Below are 15960 nucleotides of genomic sequence, written 5' to 3'. Positions count from 1 at the left end.
TTTGTTTCAGGCCTGAGATGGTTGTTGGTTGGTATCATAGTCACCCTGGCTTTGGCTGTTGGCTTTCTGGTGTGGATATCAATACTCAGCAGAGCTTTGAAGCCTTGTCGGAAAGAGCCGTAGCAGTCGTAGTGGATCCCATTCAAAGTGTCAAAGGAAAGGTAGAGTTTGTTTTTCTTTTGGGGTGTGAGATGTTGATGGGTCTATATCTAAGTCCTTTTTTATTAGCATAGCATCTCAGTGACCCATTTAATTATTTCATTACAAATTAATTTAATTCATTACAAATTTTATCCATAATTAGATTCAGTTCACAATTGAAGTTAATAAACAAAGCATGAAAATCTCTAAACGTATTCCCCTGTATATTAAGAATATCATTATTGATTTTTAAATTCTGTGATTGTTCCAAATTTAGTCAACTGCCATTTAAATAACTGTTTTTTAACCCCTTAATGATTTGAAAGATCATTTAGGAGTGATAACCCCAGACCCAAATGTTTTATTAATATTTTGACAAATGGTTTAAACAAACTACATTTATGAATAGTAAGTGGGGCTGAGTACAGGACTTTAACAGCTAGTTACAAGGCTTTGTTTTGCAGATGTTGCACACGACACTTTCTGGCGTTGTGTGTTCCAAATGTTTTAGACAATGCAAACTTACCCCAAAGACTGGGTCTCAACCATTCACATTTTTGAGTGAGGACACAGATGAATGATTAAGTATGTTAAATGATTCTGAAAAGAGATTAACTTGCAAAGCATATTGGGTTATAGTTGTCCTTTGTTGAAATCTCTTTTGTTCTTGTTTAGTTCCTTTTTTTTTTTTATTTCTTTCTTTCTAGCCCCATATGCCATTTTCCTATTTCCTGCCTCATGACAGCAGGGAGCAGCTCTATTATCACCTTCACAGAGCTGTCTGCAAATGTGAGAGGCAATTCGATTTTGCTCAACCACAGGGAGAGTGGATTAGAAAAACTACAGAACGTACAGAAATTGGCTAGGTGGTTACTGCTTTAAAATACTGCTGAGGTGTCTTGTTTGAGCATGTACTTCTATTGTAGTGCAGAATAATCGTTAAAATCACAATATATTTATGGAGTCTTTTTTATGCAATTTTGTAAATACTTTTTATATTACTTAAAATAAATAGTGACTTGCAATATATCCAACCTGTATTATAGTAGTAGTGCAGATTACATTTACCACATATTCAAACAAACAATATTACTGTTATTTCAGAGTACTTATCTGTCATGAATTTATAGTCTAACCATTTCTGATGACATATCATTGTGATGGGGTCTTTCCTAAATCATGATCTTATTAGTCTTGATTTAGCTTTTCAAGATAGAAGCTGCCCACAAAAGAAATAAAAGAAACTACTATTATAAGAGAAATTCAAAATAAATAGCGTCTGATAACGTTAGTGGATAAAAATCTTTTTACTAATTTAATTCCTTTGACTATGTGTGGTTATTTAACCAGTATACAAGAGGGAAAAGAAATTAAAGGCATTGATTTTTGCTAGTTTCTTTTTAAAATTAACTTATGGTATTCCATCACAAAATTTTAATTCTCATCCCTTACATGAAATGTTCTTTCATTTGTTGCTGCTAATACCATCAAAATTATTATCCTCTTCCTTTAAAAATAACCAGTAATTTTGAGTTCGAATATCAAATATCATTTTCAAATTTTTCCTGCCTTAAGTGATGATTAATCGTTGAGGCCTGATTTTAATTGAAAGTGGTGCTGTTTTTGTAGCATTGGTTAGAAACTGATTTTCATGGTAGTTTGACTCAACTCAGAAGAGGATACTTTGAAGAGAAAAAAAATAACTGAAATGTAATGAAAGAAAACATTATTTAAAATAGTCTTGTGCAACATATTTTGCATGTTTGATCTTATAGTTTCTTTAAACATGGCACACATATTGTAGTCCTGAGGATTAGAGACCTAACTAAAATACAATATTTTAGATTATTGAATGTTGATTTGTATTTTTATGACTTATTTTTTTTTATTTTGTGAAAGAAATGTAGACATATTAACAAATAGAGCAAGGTTTCACATTCTGGAATAGTCATATAATTGAAAATTTCATAATAGTTTTCATGGCAAATATCTTGAATTTTATGAAGAAATTATATAATACAGGTTTAGTGTTTGATATGGGAAGATATTTCAACAAAGTCTGTAAATAGCTAACATAAATAATTCACATGATTTGTTTACTTTAACATTTAGATTTATGTTTCATATCACACCAAAGCATGTAGAGACACACACACACACACACACACACACACACACACACACACACACGAAGAGAGACAGAGACAGGAAGAGAGAGAAATTACTACTTACTCAGAAGTTCCCTAAATAAATTTGGAAAATATTAATTCTTTCAAAGTTGTCTCAGAATTACAGGACTACAGTCAATATAAGTAATGATCATGACCAGCGTGTATAATAGTCATTCCAAATTGCTTGTTATATAAATTTGAATTTCTAAGTTTACACACGTAGTATTTTTCATACAAAGAAGCAACTGTTGACTCAAGAGTTGAAATTGCAAACTACATGTCAGATATTTAAGTTGAGTCTATATCCTTTATTCAGGAGCCTCTTGGAAATGTTTTTTATTTGCATTTTTATATATTCCATTTTTATAATTTTTACTAAATAAGTGATATTTGAATGAAATGTGAATATATCAAATTTCATCAGCTTTAAGTCATTCATTATTGATATTTTTCATATTATTAGAGTATTTTGGACTTTGCTTATGTCAGTAAATGAAAAGTATTTCAAGAGATCATCTTAGTATACTCCTTCCAAACTGTTTTCAGTATTGATAACTCATTTTTATCAATAAAAGTGATTTTACAAATTGGTTGTTATTGACTATTCATCCTAACATCTTTCTTTACCATATGCTTATTTATGTGATATTTGAGCTAGGCATTGTATAAATTAATTTAGACAAAGTCAGTAATTGCCAATTAGCAGCCTATAATAAGAAAACAACATGGAAGCAAATAAGTAATAACCAAAAAATTCATAAACAGTAATATACCTTAGTTGAACCAAGACTATGTTACATAATTGATATAGCTAACATATATTATAGTGATGCCAAATCAGGTCATTATTCCAAGAAACTACCATTTAATGAATTCTGAATAAGATGTATGATAATAAGTTTCTTGGGTTTTAAGGTACTTGCTTCCTTACTTTGTAAGATGTTCCAGTTCAGAAACCTGATTTTGTTCCTTAAGTTAAAACTTCAAATTCCTGCTTGCAAATGTTATATGCTTTCTAAACATAACTGACTCAGTCTATTTATTGAACATTCATTAGGTACAATGAGTTAAGTTTTAGTCTTATGATGCTAGTCTTTAGTCTAGGTAAGTGTACCAAGCAGTGGTGCAGTACAAAGAGGGCAGGCTTTGAAGTCACATGCCTTAGGTTTATGTTCCACCTCCGAACATTACCTTTGTGACTTTGAGTAATTTAGTCTTCCTGAACCTCAGTTTCCTCCCTTGTAAAATGAGAGGTCTAAACTAAATGGCCTCTGTGATCTCTTCCCTTTTTTCATCTGTCATCCTGTGACTTAGAATAAAAAGAGCTATTTGATAGGTTTCAATATTACAAAATATGTTTAACAAGGTTCCAACCTGTAGGAAATTGACCAATTCTTTCTTAAAATTCGTTGTCTGTGTCTATAGTCTAAAAAAAATTATTCTAAAAGAGTGATCATTTAATCTAAGTATAATCCTCATTTTTAAGGAGATTATTAATTAGGGTGGATTCCGTGTGTGTGTGTGTGTGTGTATAGCCTGGTTTTCTCTGCCATATTGAACTCAATTTGCCATTCAGAGAACTTTCCTGTGATTAACAGGAATAGAAAATATAATTGGAGAAATGTGACAGGAAGAAGAAGAGATAGACTGATGATATTAATGAGGGTGAGGGATAATAGCTGGACAGCCAAAGTGATCCACTAATATCCTCATGAAGTCTAGAAAAATTGAGGAAGATCTTCCACATATTGGATGGACCTACTATGGTGGACTTACCAGAAGGACATGAACAAGGATTATATGAGTTAGAATAAGTAGGAAATCAAGCCTATAAAGCATTTGAGTGCTGAGAACTTTCCAGATGGATTATTTATTAAGGTGTAATCCAATTAGCAAATGTGTTTTTTTTTTTTCTGAGAAGGCAGGATTGAACAACTCCAAAGCAGGAAGAATACTAGAATTCAAATGAAATATTATTATACCAAGTCTGTCCACAAAGAATTTATGTGTCAGGAACTGTGGTAGGACGGAAAGAATGTTATATTTGATATGATATAGTTTCAGAATTAGCTCTTGACAAATTCCTTACCTGTGTATGTGACTTTGGTCAAATCATCTATCCTACCTGAAACTCTTGTTTCTTAATCTGAAAAATGAGGAAGTTTAATTAAATGGTATTTCTAAGACGCCTTCCTGAAGTTAGACCACGATCCTACATAAAGAAGAATGTCCATGAGAGAATTACTAGGTAATATTTTCTTAAAATTATGTGGTAAACATAAGTCAGAAGGAGGGTAAGTGTATGCATACAATGCATGTAAAAGGATTTGAGAAATCAGTGCAAGCCAGTATTGTCTGAAGCAGCTTTATAGAGGAGTTAAAACTAAAATTGAGTCCTTGAAGAATAGTTAAAAAGAAGCAAGTAAAAATCTTCTAGATATAGGAGACAGTATAAGAAAAATATTACTTATACTACCAATTCAGGCATCTGTCACAATGTAAAATCAGTTACTTTTCAGCATTCTTGGGGAAAAAAAGGAACAGGAAATTGGATGGTAGTATGGAAAAAGAGAAAGACAGAAAAAAGGTGTCATAATAACTCACTCCTCTGAGCCATAAGAAAACCATTTAGAATGATATTTGCTTTCTTAGGATGGATCCTTTACTTAATAAATTTGGATAAATAAATTCAAATATATATGGTATTTTTTAACTTTCTCAAATATCATCAAAAAATTTATTTCTTTAAAATTAAGGATTTTAAATTCTTGGCTAATTAGGATAGCCAAGAACAAGATCAAAACTCAGATATAGTTTTAAGAAATGTTTCTTAAAATTTATCATATTTATAGCTTGGAATATTTATATAAAATTCTTTATCATTAATTATGGAAATAGATTATCCCTTTCACATTTCTAGACCAATTAATTTAGAAATACTATTTCTAGGTAATTTCCCCTAGAAATGCTGTTAAATAAAAGATCTTTGTTGTGTCATTCTGGCTTAAGTATCTGCCAATGATCATTAGTTTCTACTCCACTACTTAGTTGTTTATTTAATGAAAGATTTCTCTCTGCATTGTAGCTCTAAACATATAAAAAAGATATTTCATGCACAGCAGTTAACTTTAAGAATAAGAAACAAACAAAAGCATAGTTATTTTGTTCACTCTGTATCACTTTTGATGTACCAACCATTTCAGTGACAATGGGAAGTGAACTTTTATAAAAAAGATTTTAGATTGATTTGTCAATAAAGATTCAATTAGTAAACATTATACTTTATGAGTATAAACAACTGTAATTCTGTGTTTTCTAAATATTCCAGAACACTTTAGAATCAGCATTTTCTTCATATTATTCTGGCTTTAGTATTCATCATATAAATTGTACTCATTAACTAAGTTGAAGGAAAGCAAAAGGAAATAGGAAAAATGTAAATCCCATTTCCATATCAACTTATCATTCCAGCTCCTAGTATACAAATTACTGTGTTTTTTATTTGCTCTCTCTTTTTTCACATGTAATCAGATTGATATCTAGCAAACTGGTTTAATCTCTGAAGATAATGCAAAAAATTACTCAGCTATGTTAAAGTAGTTAATCATAAGACCTGTACCACATTATATATATAGTTCTATTTAATAAAAACATTTTCCACATATATTCTTTTGTTATTGGTCATTGTTGTATGTGTTACCAATGTAAAAATCATATTCTTTTTAAAGTTCCAAAAAGAAAAAGAAAGAAAATACTAGATGAAGTTCTTTTTAGTTTATGACAATGTTTGAGAAAAATAGATTCAGAAAACAGATTCTCAGGTCTAGAACTAGAAAGAAATTAAAAGAAATCTAATCGTTGTATAAATTAAGAAACTGAGCCCAGAAACAGAATGACTTGATTTTAGATGTTTAAGTAATCCTGGCAAATCCATGATTCAATTTGAGTTCCTGTGACTTTAAATCCATTGTACTCCGTTGTCTCTCAAACCCTGGACTAATTCATTATGACTTTATGATAATTTTGCCTTTTTGGATGATAAAAGTTCTAGAAGCATCTGAAGCATAGAGTATTCAAATCAAATTTTAAAATACTATTTTAAATATCCTATTATATTTTGTCCTTTGATAGTAGTGTCCCTTAATAGTAATTTAAGGATAAGAGAGTTTTTTTCAGTCCCTTTTAATTCAAGCTTCTCTTTCTTAATTTTTTCCTATTTATTGTATATGTAGTTTGTATATATTTGCATGTAATCTCCCCCATTAGATTGTGAGCTTCTTGAGGTTAGCAACAGTCTTCTGTCTTGCGTCTTAGCACAGGGCCTGGTATATACTAGGTACTTACTAAATGTTTGTTGACTGAGTTTTAATTTATATAACATGTTTTTCATTTCTATGCCATTTTATAAAAATTAGCTTCATAGCTATGTTATATCAATGTGATATTCATTTCACTATTACACTATTAGAAAAGCCATGGGAAAAAATTATTAGGCCATTTCTCATTCAATTTTGTTATACTGTTATTCTTTGTTTTTACATTCATTGTAAATTTTTAAGGCTTCTTTTCCCCCTCATTATTTAGATTTGGGAGTTGAAAATGTTATGATTGTCACTCCCAAATAAATAGAGGTTTCCTGAGTGGCTATTGTGATGAATTCTTTCTCAAATTCCTTAAATCTCTATTGGTCATTTTCAGCAATTTCTCAAAGCAGCAGTTAATTAGATATTCATTTCCACAAATTCTCAGAATGTTAGATTTAGAAAGGTCTTTAGATATCTCCTAATGTGACTATTTGTGTCACAGATGAGGAAACTGAGTTCCAGAGGAATTTAGATCTCAACTACTAAAATAGCAGAGTCTCAAACTTAGACTTCTAATTCAAGTGGATGCTGCAATTTTCCCACAATTTAAATGGCTACATTGGATATTATAAAGTGTCATTAACCATTTTTGTGTCAAACTCTAACAACATATACCACCTGTCTACCGAAAAAGTTTGGAAACCAGTGACTTTTAACAGTATAGTCCGTCATTAAACATTTATAAATGCCTATTATATGCCAGTCACTGTGGTAAGAACTGAGTATACAAATAAAAACAAAGGCATTCTCTACCTTCAAGGAGCTTACACTCTAATGGGGAAGACAATACACAAAAGAAAGCTGAAAAATTAGGAGAAGTGATAGGGATAGCTAGAATGTATTTTCTTTTGCCTATAAGGACCTATGTTTCTGTGGCAATTCAAAATAGTTTCAAGGCCAAAAGTCACATATACATTGATGGGAAAATAAATCTTGAAAGCTACTTGCAATTAAAAAAGAAATTTTTTTTAGGGATGTTAATTGATTTTTATATTTGTGAAGAAAAAAATAGTGAAACTTACCTGTTAGTAATTTGTTGTTTGGGATTTTTTTTAAAAAGTGCTTTAATATGATATACACTAACCATTTAAAAACAATGCTAAATAGCTTACACAGTCATCCCTAGCAAAATATTTGGTCTTTGATCATTTAAAAGCATCTTACCTATCAGATCTAAGACGAGAAATGTTGTTAATGAATTTTAGCATTGAAGAATAATTTCTAGGTTAAGAAGTTCTTGACTTTTGAGATTGTCAAAGGAGAGCCAATTGTAGTACATTAGAAAATGAAATGGAGTTACTGATTCATCGTACACAGGCCTCTAAATAGTCATAATATATTAAACAGTAGTTTAGGTCAAATTGAGACTAGTATCTTGGACATGAAAGTTCTTCTACTTCATTTACAGTATTTTGAGAATTCTGCCTTTTCCTTTAGGTAAGCAGAATTTTAGCTTTAACAGTTTCTAGGTTTACTCAAGATAATTCTGATACTATTTATTTGGAACATATTCCAGTGATATTGAAGTGATAAAGATATTAAGACTAGTCTAAAGTATGCCAACTCAATCATTCTTTTTTATAGTTCATGTGAACATCCAGTGTAAGTAATACATAGGTACATTATTTTTATACAAAAATTTTTAAGGACTACATAACTTTCCAATTGAACAGTTTTCTGATTGAAACAATAAATGTTAGTTGCTTAAATTTGTTTTCTGAAATTCAGCCAACTAATCAGTTAACTTTAAATAGATTTATTATTCAAAGAAGCTCAATCAAATGTTTAGATACTCTTTGCTCTACTAGTTTATATAATAATCCTTTTGGCTTCATTAAGGCAAAACTTATGGCTTACCATTGGAGTTAGGATGCATGTCCTCACTTGTCAAGATAAATGTATTATCCTGCAATCAACTCCTCTACTTCCAGTATATTGAGATTGTACTACAGATCTAGCCATAGTAAGAAATTCTCCAAGGACAAAGCAAGAAAATGTACATACTCATAGGAATCTCTTTTCCGGAGCTAAAATTGACATTTTATAAATAATTTCCATGTTGCAAACTTGAGACTCCCAATCATAGCAATTCAGTGATATGTACTTGGCATGAGTCAGTTTCAGTTCTTAGTGCTTTTCATTGGAAATGGCATCAAAAGTAAGATTTCTCTGAATTTTTAATGCTATGGGTTTACAGGGGACAGGAGATGTTCTTCTCTTAAAGATGTCTGACAGTGCATAGCAGCATAAATAACCAAATGATCATAAACCCATCAGCACTTCCAAGGTCATTTGCCCTTTAATTTTTAACGAATCTAGAAACAAACTAAGCATTTGATAACAGGTCATTTGTAGGTGATAAAAGATATTTTAGATGGGACATTTCCTCTGTTTCTACACCTGGCATGTTCATGCTATATCTTTTACTTGCTAACTATTCACTAACTAGTATGTTTGTTTATAAATACATTATCCAAAAAATAAACAAATTCTGGAATTTCAATATATTCTTCAAATTTTGTCAATCTCAAGCCAAACTTTCTTTTTTGTTCATGATGCAATTCTTAATTTCAATAGATTTCACAGTAATTTGCATGTAGAACTCAAAAAAGGCTTCTCAAAAGTTCTCATTTTTAAAGTCCTATAATATTTCTTAAATACTAAGAAAATTCACTTTTTCTCTTCTATGCTCCCTTACTCCTCCCTTACTATAATCCATAAAGAAATCCAATGAACTAGTAGTTTAGAGGAGATTGCCTAGAGACCCATGCATTTTTCTTTAAAATCCATATTAACTTTTTTAAAGGAGAATTTGCATTAAATATAGTTTTTCTTTATAGAAATCATTAAAACATATATTGTTAAAATAGATTAGGATTTTTGAAAATTTGTCTTTTGAGTAACCTATAACTGATGAAAAGAACATGAGTTTAAAAATGAATAGCATATTGGATGAATTGTAGCATATTCATTAGTGAAGCCAAAAATCATGTATTTAAACTTAATTTGGAAATGATTGCAGTTTTGGCTCCTCAAACCATTCTCATTACTAAAATCAAATTCTGGGTCTTTGACCCTTGGTCATGCTTAGTGTAAATAAGGAACATAGTTATTGATTTTCAAACTATTAAGCTTTTACAAGCTAAGACAGATGTACAAAATGATGCAGTTTTTATTTTGTATTGGCAGCTTCCAAATATTTTGTATCTATTTCCAAGAGTTGCAATTAGTAAAGCAACCATGGTACTGAAATCCGCACATCCCACAAGCTAATTATATTTGCAAGGTCAGAGTGAATACATATTTTCAGAAAAATAAAGGGTTATATAAATATGTGTCTTCTACTTGGCTGTTATATCACAGTTTGTTGATCTGGAGTATAATGTGTACAATTCACAAATTTGTCTGATAACAGAAAGTGGTGTGTGATTGTGTTTATTTTACTAACCAGTATATTCACAGCAATCACTTCCAAATATCTCTCCAGTAAAGATGTGTTAATTACAAAACAGACAAGGTCTTCTATTATATTAAAGCTACTAACAAGAAGACAGCAGGAATCACACATGTAAATAGCATCATCAACCCCTATTTTAGTCCTCTGTTTTGATCTGTGAGTTGCGCATAGACCAAAGGTGCTATTAAAGACTGAGTGTATGAAATAGGCAGCATTATATGAACAAAATTTATTCAACAAGAAAACAGACCTTTAACATGAATTTAACAAGCCTGAGAAATTATAAACTATCATATGCTGCAGATTCATGCAGTGATAATAAACAAAAAAGGAAAGTAAGAGGTTTCCCTAAGCTAGCCAAACTGCTAATGGTTTTGTTATAAGCTGTCTACTGTTGCAGTGACCTCTGAAAAGTCTCAAGGCATTTGTACCAGAAAATATTAAATGGTCAGGATAGTGAATAGATATTCAGTGTGGTATATTGACTTCAGTATGGGAAAGCATTTTTTAAAATCTATCTCATGTTCTTGAAAATATTCATCATGTATTTGGAGGGTTTTGTTTTTTACATATTGAGAGGTAATCTCATATAGTCTGTTTTGGGTCAATTGTTTGCATCGAAAGGTATAAGCTGCTTTAGATTAATGAACATGTGTGTCCATTATGAGAAGAGAAAAAATGTGAACTGTCAAATTGTTGAAAAAATTCAAAAAGTTGAAGAAATAGCGGACTTTTCCCCTGTACTTTAATTAATCCTTGGGGGTTCTCTGTTCATGTTGCTGTGTCTGAGATTTCCATTCTTAGCTATGCAGTGACCACTTTGCTGTCATTCTATTGCATCATGCTGTAAATACACAAACATAGAGAAAGCCTTCAGCTTGTACACACCTCCAAGTGCTCACCAGGGCTTTTTCTTGAATCTTACTGTGGCATAATTAACACCTACTTCACCCATTGCTCATTAGTGCACCGGACATTAATGAGTCTATTTATTTTGATATGCTCTAAAGGAGGAACCGATTTGTTCTTGCAGTGCAGAAAGCAATTATAAGATTGTATAGAAATTAAAATGTAGGTTATTTTGCCGTATTTATGCCTTTATTGCGTACTAAGTCTAATTTTGGTCTGCAGGTTGTTGAGTATGTTAGCTTCCTTAAGACAGTTGCTATAGTGATGGCAGCGAATTCCTTTAATCTTGATGTAGTTAAAGTATTCGTTTTCTATTGGTTATGTTGCTACTAAGAAATTCTCAGTCTACTCATTTCATTTTGTATAGTCCTTCATAAACTAGTTGAATGATACATTTAGATATTTAAAATGTTTTTCCTCTGGATTTCCGAATAGAAGTTGAAAGTTAGATTTAGTTTAACAAGGTATGATAGCTACTCAACTGATCTTTTCCTTCTCATGAAGTTTCACACCTGCTTAGAATAGTTATGAAATATTACAGATATTTCACATGTAAAATAGCTGTCTGATGCATTACTATTGGTTACATAATGTTTGGTTTTAAAAAAGAACAGTATGTAAGCATTATAGTATTACATTTCATGCAATTTTATCAGTCTGGGGTAATACAGCAAAATCCAAAATGCTATTAACCTTTACCTGCTCTCAATGCTAGTAATAAAATCAATAGATACATTAGGAAAAATAAGTATACCAAAATAATGATGTTTTGTTACATTACCATCAGTAAATAAGATTAGTCATTTAAAATTTCATCTGTATACAGGTTATCATTTTAAAGTATGTCAAAGTAGCTAGTAAATTATCCCACCCCCAGGCATTATTTATTTTCCTGTGATAAAATGTTTATTTCTCATCCCTCCCCCCAAAAAATAAGCAAACAAATGTGAATTTACAGATTGTTTTCTTTTTTCCTCTCTTGCTTTTTTAACCAAATAATTCATTGTGAGCATGCCCTTAAAAGTTAAACTATCTGAAGAAAATATACATCAGACATAAATAGACCTTTAGAAGATGGTGTTTTTTATTATTTTGTCCATTAAAAAATTGTATATAGTGATAAAACTAATAAATGGATTCAAAATAAGCTTATTCAGCCAGACCATGTTATATGTAGGGATACATGTAAAGAAGTATAGAAGAATTTAAAAACTGTATTAACTTTTCTTCATGAAATAATAAATGTTAAATTATTGAACTTTTTGGGCACATAAGTAACTAATTTCAATGAAGAAATTAAGGGTAACATGACGAAATTCTCAAAGAAGGGCTAAAATTTAAAATCAAATTAGAAATGAATTTACTGACCAGGATAGTATAAAAGCTTTGAAATACTTTATTTCTCATGACATGTTAATCTGTTAACAGCTATCTCTCTCAAGTACATATTTTTTCCAGGGCAATCTTTTAGAAGATGTGATTTCTTTTCTTCAAACTTATCTTCTCTAATACCTAATATATTTGCATAATCCTTATTGAGATGTCCCTTTTCAATTTGTTTTATTTTCAAATTAAGACAACTTTCATGTTTATCCCTTGTTTCTCTTTGAATTATGACAACACATTTTAAAGGGAAAACTCTAGTATTTTATTATTTAAGTTTTAAGGCTAGTACCTATATTAGAAATGTTTTCTATATAAAAGCATTTTTCTTTAAAAGGCACCAGAGAATCATACTTTATAATATTTAAAACTTTATGTAATATTTTAGTGATAAAAACAGGGAACAGTAACATTAATTGTTAAGTGCAAGATAATAATATATCTTGTTAAGTCTTACATTAGCAAAGATCCCTAAAAGAAGTGAAATTGTGTTATATAAAAATGTAAAGCCCAAAAAATAAAGACTAAATTTAGCAGAAAAAAGTTGACCATGGGTTTTTTGTTTTTATTTTGCAGTGGTGCTAGAATATAGTTATCAATTATATATGTTCCTCTTAAATCACAAATGACCTTGATCTTCTAACATTGTTTCTTAACTTATGATCATGACACTGGCAGGGACTTTTAAAGCCATCAGCCGATATTCAAACTTCCATAATCACAAGGAGTAAAAGGCATCTGACTAGCAGAGAATATAGGAGGCAAGTTCCTTGCTGGTTATAATTTTGTTGTCATTTCAAGTATCGTGGTGGTATAATTGATGTGACAGGCCTGGGCCTTAGCTGTGGTCCCTTACCTTGTGCTCACTTTCAGTTTTAGTCTCTCTTTGTCATTCATTTGGATGAGGTAAAGTTTAGGTGACAAAACATATGCACACCAATGGAAGCTATATAATAGAAGCTTAGCAATGACGTATTACAGTAACAAGGATTCAAAATTAATATTTTTCCTCACATGAAGCTCATGAAAATTGTAATAATTGGTGTCACCTTACATTACAAGATAGAGGGTGGTGTGCTGATGGCACAGTCAGCAGGAGGTTCTTTTTTATTAATATTATAATTAAATGATTTTCTGGAAATAGGCCAAAAACAGATGCAAGTTGATCATGCCTTGTCCACTGTTGCTTGGAATCATCACTTGCAGTCTCTAAAAAGAATTGACCTGACACCTTGTTTTTACAGGTTGTTATTGATGCCTTCAGATTGATCAATGCTAATATGATGGTCTTGGGACATGAACCCAGACAAACAACTTCAAATCTGGGTCACTTAAACAAGCCATCTATCCAGGTAATGCCTCTTTTTGATAATGTGCTAAACTCTGATTTATAGTTTTGGACTCTAATCAGGTTAGTAATTTTAAAATATAATATATCTTTTTAATTGGCATGCAAGTAAATCTTTATGGTTCTTTGGAAGGTAATTGTTAAATGGGGATTTGAGTAATTAAACAAAGATCTTTTTTGAATATTATGGCAATCTTTTTAGGAACATGTTTTAAAGCAACTTACCCTAGAGAATATTTTCTGACTTGTATGTCCGTGATGTTGTTAGATATAGTTTTGAGTGGATTACACTTCATTTTTAAGCTGTTGCCATCTATTGCCAAAAATCAATAAACCTTTGCAGTCTCAAAGAAGTGCTAGTAAGTAAAAATCAGGTCACAGTGAAAAGAAGTTACAGATAATTTTAATATTCCTGGAATTTTTTCCCTTTTAATTTTATTTGATTTTAAAGCAAAAACAAAAAAACAAAGCCCAACAACTCTAAAAGGTAAATATATTAAAATGTTTTTAAAAGTTGGAGCCTATATTTTAGGTTATCTAGTGTGGCATTGTTGCTGAAAGTTTTGAATTGTTCAAGTTCAGACACTAAGTATCCTCTTGAGTGATTAATGTTTTGTTTGAATCATTCTCATGCCTCATTGTTTTTACACAGACCTTTATTGCCTGCAAAAATTATTTTAAATGTGCCTTTAAATGCACAAGTATTTGTGACCATAGCGCTAATTGCTTCTCTGAAGATTAATTAAAAACAGAGAAATAGTCGTATATGTGGTTAAATAGAGCATACAGAACAAAGACAATATAGTAGCCATTACACCTCTCCTTCCTCCACCTAGTACTATCAGATAACTGTCTTTGGGGATTTGTGGCTTTGATTGTTAAACATAGTTAAGTCTTTATCAAACTTTGACCATTTAACATTTTTATTTACCTAATTCTATAACAATCACTTAATAAAAAAGTCTTGATCAAAGTGAAACATGCTGAATTAAAAAACCAAATTGTGTTGCTTTTGATTTTTATAAGTGAAAACTGTGAAGTATAATGAGTATGAAATAATCTACTAGTGTTTTTGATTGGGTACAGACAAGCCCATGCATGCATGTTTCAAGAGAATATATTACTGGACCTTTTTAGCCTGTAATAATGACCTGCCTTGTAAACCCCCATAGCATCATACAGCTTCATTATTTTTTGCAAAAGGTTAAGTAACATCTCACAATCTAAGATCATTGTGATTACAGCATCGCATAATTCTACCAGAAGTTTACTAATTGCATGTCAACAGCCACCTGTTGTGTTGCATAGTTCATTTTTTAAATTAGTCACCTTTTTTGTCACTTAAATTAGTCATTTTAAAAGAATTTTAAGTCTAAATGTTATTAATGATCTATTTTTTTCTTATAATTAGAGTTACATGTATTTAATTTTTTTGATCCTTCCTTTTAAGCTATTTGGTGAAATTCTCAGATTTCCTTACAAAAGTATTAGCCAGACTAAACTTTCAGGCTCCTGTGTAGCATAGATACATTGTTATTATTGTTTCTTTCATTTTGCAGATTGGTGTTCTTCAACTTAAAATCTATAAATATATTTATTTATTTCACAATTTATATAGCACCCATCAGAATGACATCTATGTGAGTGTTTTACAGTTCTAAGACACTTTCAAAATATTAAATACTTAAAATGAGGCAAAGCCAAAAAAGTAGAACAAACCCTATACCTTAAAACCTTTCCTTACTTATTTTAGACTCACCTATAAAGAAAGGAACCAAGAAAGAATCCAAAGTAAGCAGTAATATTCCCTGATGGAGTTTTAAAGCATTCATCAGAATATGTAATACAAGGGTCAGCAGCTTTTTAAAAGTAGGTTGGCACATTGATAACCCGTTCTCTTCTGGTATGACACGTTATAGTAACTTTCCACTCAAAATGGGAATACCTCCTCTGGGATACCAACCCCTATGCCAGCAATTAATGATATCTTTAAAACTTGTTTATAAACAAATATATTGAAATGATTAAACAATCATAGTCATTTCAAACTAAGTTTAGATAACATGTTTCTAGAGAATTTGTGTGCCTTTGTGTGTAACTTAGCCCCAAATTGGTTTTGTGTGTTATATCATAGAAGCCCTATATAATGCCATTGACAAGAATGAAAATGATACTGTAATAAAATTT

The 15960-nt window shown here is 30.8% G+C and overlaps 1 protein-coding gene across 2 annotated transcripts in view; it reads left to right on the top strand.

The window, feature by feature from the left end:
• PSMD14 (proteasome 26S subunit, non-ATPase 14) overlaps positions 1-15960 on the top strand; it is a 109183-nt gene that overhangs the window by 70076 nt on the left and 23147 nt on the right. For both annotated transcript variants that reach the window (XM_051986275.1, XM_051986274.1), the window contains 2 exons: positions 11-161; positions 13670-13777. In XM_051986275.1, coding sequence (XP_051842235.1) covers positions 11-161; positions 13670-13777 — 259 coding nt within the window. The remainder of the gene's footprint in view (positions 1-10; positions 162-13669; positions 13778-15960) is intronic.

The sequence above is a fragment of the Antechinus flavipes genome, chromosome 3 (genome assembly GCF_016432865.1).
Source record: "Antechinus flavipes isolate AdamAnt ecotype Samford, QLD, Australia chromosome 3, AdamAnt_v2, whole genome shotgun sequence".
Lineage (NCBI taxonomy): Eukaryota > Metazoa > Chordata > Mammalia > Dasyuromorphia > Dasyuridae > Antechinus > Antechinus flavipes.
This window is presented reverse-complemented; position numbering and strand designations above follow the sequence as displayed.